This window comes from Stegostoma tigrinum, chromosome 19 (assembly GCF_030684315.1).
Source record: "Stegostoma tigrinum isolate sSteTig4 chromosome 19, sSteTig4.hap1, whole genome shotgun sequence".
NCBI lineage: Eukaryota > Metazoa > Chordata > Chondrichthyes > Orectolobiformes > Stegostomatidae > Stegostoma > Stegostoma tigrinum.
Window position 1 is genome coordinate 47,711,197 of NC_081372.1, and position 14,381 is coordinate 47,725,577.

The 14,381-nt window shown below is 41.8% G+C and overlaps 1 protein-coding gene across 1 annotated transcript in view; it reads right to left on the reverse strand.

Moving 5' to 3' along the window:
* Positions 1 to 14,381, reverse strand: part of LOC125461420 (V-set and transmembrane domain-containing protein 2-like protein) — an 88,437-nt gene that overhangs the window by 28,033 nt on the left and 46,023 nt on the right. The window contains exon 2 of the mRNA XM_048550175.2: positions 9,901 to 10,070. Coding sequence (XP_048406132.1) covers positions 9,901 to 10,070 — 170 coding nt within the window. The remainder of the gene's footprint in view (positions 1 to 9,900; positions 10,071 to 14,381) is intronic.

Below are 14,381 nucleotides of genomic sequence, written 5' to 3' on the forward strand. Positions count from 1 at the left end.
GACATTGAGATGAGCTAATGCAGGAGCAGGAAGATGCTGAAACATCAAAAGTCATAAAGTTATAGAGATGTACATCACCAAAACAGACCCTTTGGTCTAACCCATCCATGCCAACCAGACATCTCAAAGAGATCTAGTCCAATTAACCAGCATTTGACCCATATCCTTCCACACCCCTCCTGTTCAAATACGCATCTAGATCACTTTTAAATGTTATAATTGTACATCCTCCACTACTTCCTCTGGTAGGTCATTCCACACATGCACCACACTCTATGTGAAAAAGGTACACCCTAGGTCCCTTTAAATCTTTCCCCTCTCACCTTAAACTTATGACCTCTGGTTTTGGACTCCCCCACCCTTGGGAAAATACTTTATATATTTATTCTATACATGCCTCTCATGATTTTATGAACCTCTCAGCCTCTAATGGTCCAGGGAAAATAGCCCCAACCTATTCAGCCTCTCTCAAAGCTCAAACACTCCAACCCTGGCAATATCTTTGTAAATTTTTTCTCCTTGACCATTTGTGGGGAAAAATGGTCTCACAGGTGCGAATACTCTCCAGCTTTTAAAAATGTGACATTTTTATTGTAAAAAGAGTAAAATACTTTCGGAAAATGTGCTAAAGCAAGTCACCATTAAAGAAAAGCGAAGGGACTTAAGAAACTACCAACACAAAGAGACAAATAAGATAGAAAAGTCTCCATTAGAAGATAAAATCAAACTTTTCTTAGCGAAAATCAATGATGCACACCAAATGCACTAGCAAGAAGATAGTTATGTCAGTGGGCATCTCACAGATTTTAAGTGAGACACTATTATAAGGTCACAACATTATATAATGAGCCTTGGTTCATAAAACACTGCCTATTGCTAAATTAAATTCAGCTACATGGTCCAGCAGGACTGGGTGGTGCTTCAAGTTAAATGTATGTTACAAACTACTGTCAAATTTAGAGAACACCAAATACTACAAACCCTTCATAACCAATAATTTCCATTCCTGAATAGAAGTGCTTTATTGACTTCAATGTCATTCGAATTGTCGAAGAGATTAAAAAACAGAGGCTCTTCAAAAAGAATATCCCCATTCATTCAAAGTATTAGGAAGGTCAAAAAACTATATACATATTCACCATAAGACCATAAGACCAAAAGACATAGGAGTGGAAGTAAGGCTATTTGGCCCATCAGGTCCACTCCGCCATTTAAATCATGGCTGATGGGCATTTCAACTCCACTTCCCTGCACTCTCCCCATAGCCCTTGATTCCTTCTGAGATCAAGAATTTGTCGATCTCTGCCTTGAAGGTATCCAACGTCCTGGCCTCCACTACACTCCATCGCAATGAATTCCACAAGCCCACCACTCTCTGGCTGAAGAAATGTCGTCTTATTTCAGTTTTAAATTTACCCCCTCTAATTTTAAGGCTGTGCCCACGGGTCCTAGTCTCCCCGCCTGTTCGGAAACAACTTCCTAGCGTCCACCCCTTCTAAACCATACATTATCTTGTACGTTTCTATTAGATCTCCCCTCAACCTTCTAAACTCTAATGAGTACAATCCCAGGATCCTCAGCCATTCATCATACGTTAAACCTACCATTCCAGGGATCATCCGTGTGAATCTCCGCTGGACATGCTCCAGGGCTAGTATGTCCTTCCTGAGGTGTGGGGTCCAAAATTGGACACAGTATTCTAAATGGGGCCTAACTAGAGCTTTATAAAGGCTCAGAAGCACATCACTGCTTTTATATTCCAACCCTCTTGAGATAAACAACAACATTACATTCGCTTTCTTAATTACTGACTCTACCTGCAAGTTAACCTTTAGAGAATCCTAGACCAACACTCCCAGATCCCCTTGTGCTTCTGCTTTGCAAATTTTCTCACCATTTAGAAAATAGTCCATGCCTGTATTCTTTTTTCCAAAGTGCAAAACCTCACATTTACTCACATTGAATTTCATCAGCCATTTCCTGGACCACTCTCCAAAACTGTCTAAATCTTTCTGCAGCTTCCCCACCTCTTCAGTACTACCTGCCTGTCCACCTATCTTCGTATCATCAGCAAACTTCACCAGAATGCCCCCAGTCCCTTCATCCAGAACATTAATGTATAAGGTGAACAGCTGCAGCCCCAACACTGAACCCTGCGGGACACCACTCGTCACCGGTTGCCATTCCGAAAAAGAGCCTTTTATCCCAACTCTCTGCCTTCTGTCAGACAGCCAATCCTCAATCCAAGCCAGTAGCTCACCTCGAACACCCTGGGCCCTCACCTTCCTCAGCAGCCTCCCGTGAGGCACCGTATCAAAGGCCTTTTGGAAGTCTAGATAGATAACATCTACTGGGTTTCCTTGGTCTAACATACTTGTTACCTCTTCAAAGAATTCTAACAGGTTTGTCAGGCACGACCTCCCCTTACTAAATCCACGCTGACTTGTTTTAATCTGACCCTGCACTTCCAGGAATTTAGAAATCTCATCCTTGACAATGGATTCTAGAATTTTACCAATGACCGAGGTTAGGCTAATTGGCCTATAATTTTCCATCTTTTGCCTTGATCCTTTCTTAAACAGGGGGGTTACAACAGAAATTTTCCAATCATCTGGGACTTTCCCTGACTCCAGTGACTTTTGAAAGATCATGACCAAAGCCTCCGCTATTTCCTCAGCCACCTCCCTCAGAATTCTAGAATGTAGCCCATCGGGGCCAGGAGATTTATCAATTTTTAGACCTTTTAGCTTTTCTAGCACTTTCTCTTTGTAATGCCTACCATACTCAACTCTGCCCCCTGGCTCTCCCTAGTTGTTGGCATACTACTCATGTCTTCCACTGTGAAGACTGACGCAAAGTACTTATTAAGTTCTTCAGCTATTTCCTTATCTCTCATCACTAGCCTTCCAGCATCAATTTGGAACGACCCAATATCTACTTTTGCCTCTCATTTGTTTCTTATGTATTAAAAGAAGCTTTTACTATCATTTCTAATATTACTAGCTAGCCTACCTTCATAGTTGATCCTCTCCTTCCTTATTGCTCTCTTTGTTATCCTCTGTTTGTTTTTGTAGCCTTCCCAATCTTCTGATTTCCCCATTCTCTTGGCCACTTTATAGGCTGTCTCTTTTTCTTTGATATATTTCCTGACTTTCTTTGTCAGCCATGGCTGTCTAATCCCACCCCGGATAATCTTTCTTTTCTTTGGGATGAACCTCTGTACTGTGTCCTCAATTACACCGAGAAACTCCTGCCATTGTTGGTCGACTGTCTTCCCCGCTAGGCTCTGCTTCCAGTTGATTTTCGTCAATTCCTCTCTCATGCCTCTGTAATTACCTTTATTTAACTGTAACACCATTACATCCGATTTTTCCTTCTCTCTTTCAAACTGCAGACTGAACTCTACCATATTATGATTGCAGCCTCCTAAGTGTTCTCTTACTTTAAGATCTTTTATAAAGTCTGGCTCATTACATAGCACTAAGTCCAGAATAGCCTGCTCCCTTGTGGGCTCCATCACAAGCTGTTCCAAAAAGCCATCCTGCAAACATTCCATGAATTCCTTTTCATTGGATCCACCGGCAACATTATTCACCCAATCCACCCGCATATTGAAGTCCCCCATGATCACCATGACCTTGCCTTTCTGACATGCCCTATTTATTTCTCGGTGCATCTTGCGCCCCTGGTCCTGATCACTGTTAGGAGGCCTGTAAATAACTCCCATTGTAGTTTTTTTGCCTTTGTGGTTCCTCAATTCCACCCACACAGACTCCACATCTTCTGACCCTATGTCATTTAGTGCCGTAGATTTAATTCCATTCTTAACTAACATGGCAACCCCACCCCCTCTGCCCACCTCCCTGTCTTTTTGATATGTTGTGAATCCTTGGATGTTTAACTGCCAGTCCTGAGCTCCCTGCAACCATGTCTCTGTGATGCCTACCACATCATAATCATTCAAGGGGATTTGTGCTGTTAATTCATCTACTTTATTGCAAATACTACGAGCATTTAGATAAAGTGCCTTGATGCTAACTTTCTTATCATTATTAGAGAGGTTGGAAATCCCAAGATGTCTTAAGCTATCTTTCCTTTTTGCTGTATTCCTAGTCTGCCTCGATCTTACATCCACCTGTACACATGCTATCCTGTTGCTTATCTTTCCATTTAACTCCATACTCCCTGTCTCTTTCAGTTTCCCTTCCCCCCGACTCACTAGTTTTAAGTCCTACTGACCACCCCATTTATCCTTTTCGCTAGAACACTGGTTCCAGGTCAGTTCAGGTGGAGACCGTCCCAATGGTACAGATCCCCTCGGTTCCAAAACTGATGCCAATGCCCCATGAAATGGAATCCCTATTTCCCACACCAATCCCTTAGCCACGTGTTTACTTCCCTAACTTTCTTTTCCCTATTCCAATTAGCACGTGGCTCAGGCAGTAATCCGAAGATTATGACCCTTGAGGACCTGTACTTCAATTTCTTTCCCAGTGCTTGATAATCCCTGAACAGGTCCTCTACCCTAGCTTTGCCTATGTTGTTAGTCCCAACATGGACTACAACAACTGGATCCTCCCCCTCCTGCTCCAATATCCTTTCAACCTGGTCGGAGATGTTCTGCACCCTGGCACCGGGCAGGCAACACACCATGCGGGACTCCCAATCCGGCTCGCATCGGATACTATCTGTCCCCCTCATAATAGAATCCCCAATAACAACTACCTGTCTTTTTGCTCCCCCCTCTTGAAGGGCCTTCTGCAACATGGTGCCGTGGTCAGCTGGCTCATCCTGTCCACAGTCCTTTTCCTCATCCGTACAGGGAGCAAGAATCTCATACCTGTTGGTCAAGGTCAAGGGCTGAGGCTCCTGCACTCCTGAACTCTAAATTCCCCCTACCTGCCTCACTTACAGTCACACCTTGTCCCTGAGCACCTTCTGAATTTGAGTTATTTCATCTACTGGGTGTGACTGCCTCCTGAAACAAAGTGTCCAGGTAACTCTCCCCCTCCTGGATGTGCCGCAGAGTTTGAAGCTCAGATTCTATATCATTTACTCTGATCCGGAGTTCTTCCAGAAACCAACACTTGCTGTAGATGTGGTCGCTGCCGTTCACAATGGGATCAGCCAGCTCCCACATCATACATTTACACTGAAGGAACAAGCGGTCTTCATGTATAGTTAACATGCTTAAGGTTAATGGTATTATTTGTACTTGTGTTGACCTTGAACAATTCAACAAGGTGGCAGGGAGAGAAATTCACTTCATGTCCATTGAAGACTGGAGTCCAGCTAACTATCCAAGGGCACAGTTTTCATAAAACTCTCCAAATAGTGGATTCTGGCAAGTACCACTGGACGAGCAAACAAGATTGCTTATCACATTTTGGAAGAATTTGCTTTAATAGTATATCATTTAGGATTGCTTCTGCTTCAGAGGTATTTCAACAAAACGTATCAAAACTCCTACTTGGTCTTTGTGGAGTCATACAGAACATGGATGATATACTGATGCCCGGGGAAGGAGTTAAACAGCATAACCAGGAATATGTGCTCTATTAGAACATTTACATTTTGGACAATAGGGCACAACAGTGAGTACCTTAGCCACTTCCCAATAAATACTGTATTTGGGCAGTGACACAATCTTACCACAGTACACACAACCTCAGGGAGAGGGTGCAGGGAAGGGCAGAATGGTTGAGTTAGGCTTGAAGAGAATTTCTTATTTGTACACAACACTGTAGAATTATATGTCCATCTCACTACAACACATCAGGGCCACTGATGGACAAGGCACCTGAAGACTCAGCTCACTACTCTGTCTACAAAATTGGTGCAATACTTATGCCTTTGTGGAACATTATAAGCCTGGTGAAGCTAATCAACTGGACTACTTGTGTGTCAAACAGACTAAGTGATAAACAGAGCTATGCGATTCCACAACCAATGAATCAGATCTAAGCTCTGAAGTCCGGCCACATTTAGTCATGATGGTGGTGGACAATTAAATAACTCACTGGAGGACGGCATTCTACAAATGTCCCCATCCTCAATGATGGAAGAGCCCACACATCAGTGCAAAAGATAGGCTGAAGCAATCAAAGCAATCTTCAGCCAGAAATGCCTCGTGGATTGATTTCAGCTTTGTCCAGTGGTCCCCAGCATCATAGATACTAAATTTTCGCCAATTTGAATCACTCCACATGATATCAAGAAACAGGTGGAGGCACTAGATATTATGGGTGACAACATTCTGGCAATAGTACTGAAGAGCTGTGCTCCAGAACGTGTTGCTCCCCTAGCCAAGCTATTTCAGCACAGTTAGCACACTGACATCTATCCAGCAATGTAGAAGATGGCCCAAGTTTGTCCTGCACACAAAAACAGGACAAATGAAACCCAGCCAATTACTGCCCCATTTGTCTACTCTTGATCATCAGTAAAGGATGGAAAGTGTCATCAACCGTGACATCAAGCAGCAGCTGCTTACCAAACATCCACACCCTCCACCACCAATGTTCAGTGGCAGTGTGTACCATCTACAAGATTCATGCAAACATTTATCATGGTTCCTTGGGTTGCATCTTCCAAACGCATGACCACTTCCAGGCCGAAGGACAAGGCAGCAGATATATGGGAACACCATGACCTGTAAGTTCCAAGCCAATCACAATCCTGACTTGGAAGCACACCACTGTTACTTCAGTGTTGCTAGGTCAATATCCTGCAATCCTCCCGTAATGGCATTGGGGTCTACAGACGGCCCATGGACTGCAGCGATTCAAGAAGGCAGCTCAACACCACCTTCTCAAAGGCAACTGGGAAGAGCGACAAATGCTGGCTCAGCCAGCGATGCCCACATCCCACGTGTGAGCAAATATAAAGAGAAATCTTACCACATATAGCCAGCCACATATTACAGTAAGTGCTGCTGTGGGAAGAATTTGGCAGCTAGGTGCAGGGAAAATGTTGAGGTTCAGCAATTTACATAGAAAGTGAGCAATCTTCCAAGAAGTTGCAAAGCATTGGAGACTGAACATTGTTCGTACTGTCAAAAGGCCTTTGCAAATGAACTGTAGGAACCTCATCCCATTAAGGTTGAACCATCCACAAATTATTTATTAGATGAGCCACATGGCAAAAAGATGGAAACAGAGGAGATCTACAGACGTTACATTGCCCAAAAGACTTTCTGACCTCCTACTGACCAACTACCATTCTTCCAAGTCCCAACATGTTTAGGAAGAGTTGCAAAATCTACAGATCATCTGAGTTCATACAATCAAAGATAGGCGGGGGGGGGGGGGGGGGGGGGGGGGGAGGGGAGAGATGGTAGCATTTAACTTAAAATGTATAATGTATAATGTATAATAGCACTGGCATATGAAGAAAAGACTTGAGGGTGAGCGATATTGTAAATGAGTCTGAAAGGGTTAATACTTAATTGGGTACAGTGAGCACCATCCGCTGTCATAGGGAACTTAGGCAGAGTAAAGCAGAAACTGCTGAGAGATAGACCAGAGGCTAGAAGCTTGTGACATTGTCCACAGTAATGTCGGTCATAATCGTGCAATCTGTAAATAGTTGCAGCAATGGAATATTGGTTACCCAAAATGATTTTTCTAAGTAGACCAAAACAGTGACTAACCTAATGCACACAATACCCTTTGGGCTTGAGGGAGTCCCTACACATACACAACGTCCTCCCCCAACCTGACGGGCAGGTCCGTTTGGTGTTGTACCTGATGGCAAGGCTGACACTATCCTTGCTGGTTGGAAATGGAGATAATCATGACAATGAGTGAAATGGCATTTTACTTGTTAACTCACCATATAAGGGTTTGAACCACTGGAGCGGCAGGAAGGTCTATCCACTCAGAACCTAACTCCTGTGCTGGCAGGAAGACCACCTTCCCTCTCGCGCTTCAGGAAAGGCAATTCATTAGGGGAATATTATTTCAGCTCATGGTTTAGCCACTTGATGGCAGTAAAGTGCTTTGCACATAACTTCAGTCTGCCTCTGTCTTGGGAGGCAGACAGGGGTAAAACACAAAATGAAATGTAGTTTAAAAATTATTCGTGTCTAGGTTATATCTTCAAAAAGGCATTTAGTTTATAAATTGTAAAAAATGATAAACATCCTAAATTATTTTACAACTGTGAATTAGAAAGGGTTCAGAAAAGATTTACGAGGATGTTGCTAGGTTTGGAGGGTCTGAGCTATATGGAGAGGCTGAATAGACGGAGGCTATTTTACCTGGAGCATTGAAGGCTGAGAGATGACCTTATACAGGTATATAAAACCATGAAGTTCATGGATAGGGTGAAATAGGCCAGGTTTCTTCCCCAGGATAGGGAAGTCCAAAACTAAAGGGTATGGACTTAAGGTTAGGGGGGGAAAGATTTAAAAGGGTTCTAAGGGGCACTTTTTTCATGCAGAGGGTGGTATGTGTATGGAATTAGCTGCCAGAGGAAGTGGTAGAGGCTAGTAGGATTGCAACATTTCACAGGCATCTGGAAGGATACATGAATAGGAAGGGTTTAGAGGATATGGGCTGAATGCTGGTAAATGGGACCAGATTTATATAGGATATCTGCTCAGCATGAGCCAGTTGGACTGAAGGGTCTCTATGATTTTATAACTACAAGACAAAATGTTAACATCATTAGGCTATCAGTGAACAATGATGCCTGTGCATTCTGCTTGTGTGGAATGGCTGGGGTCAATGATCTGATTCTGGAAACTATTACCAGGCCTTTACTGGAGTTTGCGCTACCTGCACTGTCTCGCAGTCTAGCAATGGAATAAGTCGAGAATTCTCATTCTTGTCTTCAAATCCTTCCATGGTCTCAATCCACCTTGTATCTGTAAAATCCTGCAGTTATAAAAACTCCCAAGAACCCTGTTCTCCACTTACTTCGCTTCCAACTGTATTGACCATTCCTTCAAAAATCTAACCACAAAGCTCTAGAACTACCCCTCCCCCACCCCTACACAGGGTCATAGAATCCCTACGGTGTAGAAGTAGGCCATCACGACACCCACTCTCCAAATAGCATTGCATCCAAAACATACCCCCCTCCCCCTACCCTATTGCCGTAGGTCTGCATTTCCCATGGCTAATCCACCTAGACTGCATATCCTTGGAAACCAAGGGCAATTTAGCATGGCCAGTCATCTAACTCGCACATTTTTGGATCGCGGGGTCGGGGGGAGGGAACTAGAGCACTCAGAGTAAACCTATGCAGAACACAGGGAGAATGTACGAACTCCACACAGATAGTCACCGGAGGGTGGAATCAAACCTGGATCCCTGATAGTGTACAGCAGCAGTGCTAACTGGGGCAGCACGGTGGCTCACTGCAGCCTCACAGCGCCAGGGACCCGGGTTCAATTCCAGCCTCGGGTAACTGTCTGTGTGGAGTTTGCGCATTCTCCCCGTGTCTGCGTGGGTTTCCTCCAGGTGCTCTGGTTTCCTCCCACAGCCCAAAGATGTGCAGGCTAGGTGGATTGGCCATGCTAAATTGCCCGTAGTGATCAGGGGTGTGTGGGTTATAGGGGGGTGGGTCTGGGTGGGATGCTTCAAGGGGCGGTGTGGACTTGCTGGGCCAAAGGGCCTGTTTCCACGCTGTAGGGAATCTAATCTAATCTAAACCACTGAGCCACCTTCTTCATTTTTCCAACTCCCTCTTTAAGACCACTAAAATCTACCTCTTTGACCAAGTTCTAGGCTATCTGTCCTAGCTGTGTCTCAGAAGTCAATGTATGGCTGATCATGTTTCCCTTAAATGCATTGGGGTATTTTATCATTTCAAAGCTAATATAATCATACAAATTAACGCTAATTTTTATACTTAAATAAAGAAGTTGGACACAAGCAGACAGTGTGAGAGTACCTGGTGAGAGCTCCATGATTGTTTGTCAGTCCAGTCCTTGGAGTTTCGGATATACCACCACTGAATCTCCAGTGAGTAAGATGGTGAACCACTGCCCCGAAAAGCACAGGCCATCTCCACATCTTGCCCAGCTCTGGCTGAAACATCATGAGGGACCTCAGTAAATAGAGCTGTAAGGAATAAATCAAACTACAGTCAGCTGGCTCTTTCTGGCTTTTTCACTTTGAGACTACAGCCTCAAAATGACTGCTGGGATTTACGGGCATACTCAAAGCATTCATATGACACTCTTTTAAACATTATTTCAGTAGAAGGTAAATTGCTTATCATCTTTGATGAAATATCACACAGAAGACAATCATTCCAATGCTACAACTTCCCAATTCAATATTTAATTCATAGCTAACAATTGAATCTGACAACATTTGCTGTATTCCACAGATGCACATGATCGGTTTGATTTACTTTTCCTCATGTAACGTAAATTGTAATTAAGATAATGTCACCTCTGATCTTATACAATACTTCTGCAGTTAAGAAACCAAAAGTTTAATTACATTGAAGACCAGATTCAATAGCAGAGCAGTTAGACACATGAAGGCACAATATTTATGGACAGTAAACTTACGCTGGTGACAATTCTCTATCAACTATAAGCGAGTGCATAGGTAAGGGATGGGTATTTCTGTGGAATTTAAGCAATTCCGCATTGAGCACTGAATGAAGACACTTGTGAGACCTTAGCTGGATCACTGTGTACTGTTATGGGCACCACATCACAGGAATTCTGTGAATGTTCTGGGGAGAGTGCAAAAGTGATTTGCAACAATGGTCCCTGAGTTCAGAAGCTTTAATTCTGAGGAAAGATTGAAAATACTGGCATTGTTCTCCTTGGAGAGAAGGTTAACAGGAAATCTGAAACAGGTTTTAACAATTAAGCGGGCTGGATAGAGCAGATAGGGATAGAGTAGATCCTGCTCCTAAAAGTAACAAGAACAAGAGGGCATAGTTTTAAAGTGATCTTCAAAAAGAAGCAAGGGTGAAGAGAGAAAAAACATTTTCATTCAGCAAGTAGTTGGGGTATGGGGTGCACTGCCTGGAAGTGTGGTGGAAGTAGGTACAATCGAGGCTTATAAAAATAATGTGCAGTGTATGTACAAGAAGCAGGAGATTGGCACGACGTAACTGAAGCTTCTTTAATGAGCTGGAGTGGCATGATGGGTTAAAGGGCCCCCTGTGATTCTAAATTTTCAAAAATTGGACAATTTCACATTTCTATGAACATCATTCAATTCAGCTGACAGAAACAGTAAAACACACAAACATTTTTCCAGGACAGATCAGTTCCTCGATTCAACAATGAAAATTGATTGCTTGAGTTTGCAATTACAAATATTCGAACTATTGTGGCGAATAGTAGCAAAGTTTCTGATAGACTAGTAACATTGGATTTTGTGCTTTGGAGTTTTGGTCTGAATAGACTGTGCATTTTTTTTTCATTTTCTTAGTCACATGAATCATTGGATTACCAAAAATTATGTTGAGGGTGAAATTGGTTTTACCAAATTTGCATCTGAAATTCAAATGTGTTGTCAGCCAGGTTGCCCATTTGTACTCAGCTCCTATATTTCTGTTTGGACCTTGCAGTAAAATCCTGTTTATAAAATGCACCTTTTGAAGTAGTCTTGTTGGTTTGGAAAATTCAGGTCCAAGCAGCATTTAAAAATATCATGACTTAAGCATTACCATAATGTCCCATCAGATCAGTCTGGGTAATGTCAACACATGGTATGGTCACAGCACAACACAGCCCTTCCAATCTGACTTCTTCTTTCAGGGGCTGCATAAGCATAGCTAGCATAGGAATGGAGATACTGTATCAGTCGAGTATGTTCCAAGCCTTTGAGAGTTAGTAAAAAGACCTTCACTTTAAATCTAGCTATGCCAGCCCTGACCTGGTGGTTACTGGAGATGACTAAAATCTAGGAGACTGGAGCTGAATCTAATTAAAATGCTTCTTTTATGTTGACACACAATTAAAACTCCCTTAAGTTGAGGTAAAAGTGGCAATATAGTTTAAGACAGTGCACTTTTAGATCATACATTGATAATAAACAGAATTTCCTCCAGAACCATACACATTCAAACTGAAAACTAAAGGCCATTTCTTTTATTGAGGCAGGATAAATTTTTTTTTAAATTCACTCATAGAATCATAGAATGTGGGCTTCGCTGGCTGGCCAGCATTTATTTTCTGTCCCTGGTTGCCCTTGACAGGGGTGAGTTACTTTCTTGAGCTGTTGCAGTCCACGTACTTGACATTGTCATAATGTCAAGGAAACATGCAAAGACCTGTGGAAGTGGCGGGTTTCCGAAGACATACATAACTGTTAGGAGAAGGCCACCATACAGCATAAACACCAACATAAACAGTCAGGCTAAATGAACTGTTTCTTACTATAAATGTCCCTTTCTAACCTGGTATACTAAAATCTGAACATTAAAATTAAACTGAAGGAAATGGTTATCTATATTTTATTATGATTTCAGTCGATGGTCATACTGGACAAGCTGAACCCCAAGGGAGAACTTGTTTGCTCGGTTATAAGTTTTACTTTCGCAATTTGTACACCATGGTGGTCAGTTACTTAATATTTTTACAAAAATCTGCCAATGCCCGTTTAACAAGAAAAATTAAAGTGTCACATACAAGACTTAAAAAGGGACTATTTCACACCATATAGGAACTAACTGAAATGATGTATTTACAAATATTCAAACTAAAAATTCAAACATTTTACCTTTATCAACAACCTTACAGAACTGCAACATGAGAGAACAGAAACCCTGTTTCTACCTTAAAGTGACTTATTTCGTTGGCAGAACTGTCTCTCCTCAAACCTTGTCTCTCCACTTAACATAAACAGCATAGAAATACAAATCAATGTTAAAATTATGCATTTTGGAATCCAAATTTCAAATAATGATATATCAAGAATATTCATCGGAATTTTCACATTTTCAGTTCTGATTTAAAGTGAAAAATGATGCCTGCAAAATATAACGCACTGCTTGTACAACTGCCTACACTTCAGAAAATTCAAACAGAACATCAGTATCAAATATTGTTTGCGACTGTAATTACACACAGTCTTGGTGCAGTATGGTCCAGAATTATTTGTCATTTTTCACTGTTTATCTTCTCTCTCCTTTGTAATTGGATACTATGTAGCTAGGTTGACAAAGCTAACACCAAACTGGAGAGAAAGGAGATCAAAATTCAACATCCCCAACTTATTTATGACTAGCACCTTTTTTGCCGTCCAATTTTGGTACCTCAGATGTTCTGTATTCATTAGTCAATGTAGTTCATTAGTCTGGCTGCTCCATTCGAGTTTATTGACGTTTGTCAGAAAATTCACCTTGGCCCTCGGCAAAACACTCAAACTTGATTCAAGCTTTTATTTACAGTCAATTCCTCAAATTAAATGCGCTGGTTTCCATTAGCAGGACCCTGCAAAAAATACCATCAATTCATTCATACTTTAGATTTAATTGCAGGATTTGTAAAGAATATAGTTTGAACTATTTTGGGCTCAGTCAATATACTGATACAATGAAAGAACTTGCATTTATATAATTTGTAATTTGCATTTATATGCTTTTCAGGACATCAGGGCCTTGAGGGTGATTTGGAACCATTTAAGTACTTTTAAATCTACTCACTGTTTTAACATAGGAAATACAGCAGTCAATCTTTGTACAATAAACTGCAAAAAAACAGTAATCAAATCATAAGCAAAGAATCTGTTTTTGGAGGTTTTAGATGAGGGATAAATACTGACAAGGGCACAATGAGAAACACCCCCCAAACTTCTTCATAAAGGCAGTAGGACCTTTCAAGTCTGTCTGAGAGGGAGGCCTCAGTGTAACAAACAATTGAAAACACTGGAACAAAAACAAAGTTGCTGGAAAAGCCCAGCAGGTCTGGCAGCATCTGTGAAGGAGAAAACAGAGTTAACATTTCAGGTCCAGTGACCCTTCCGCTGAACAGTTACAGTTCTAAGGAAAAGTCACCGAACCTGAAACATTAAGTCTGTTTTCTCCTTTACAGATGCTGCCAGACCTGCTGAGCTTTTCCAGCAACTTTGTTTTTGTTCCTGATTTACAGCATCTGCAGTTCTTTTGGCTTTTAATTGAAAATATTGTGCCTCCAGAGTATAACATTCCCTCATTAGTGCATTGGATATCAGTCTAGATTATGTGCTCAAGTAAAAAGTTTGAACCACTTGGTTAACAGGATTGGCTTCAACTTAATACAGGAATATGTGAGTTTAAGGTTTTCTGCAACAATTCAGTTACAATAAATATCAATTCATTGGGACCATCGTATCAAATGTTCTTGTTGCCTGATATCTCAAATCTAGTAGTCTTGACCTGAGCCAGAGTTCAGTGGCCTAGGGTCACTTTTAATTGCATCT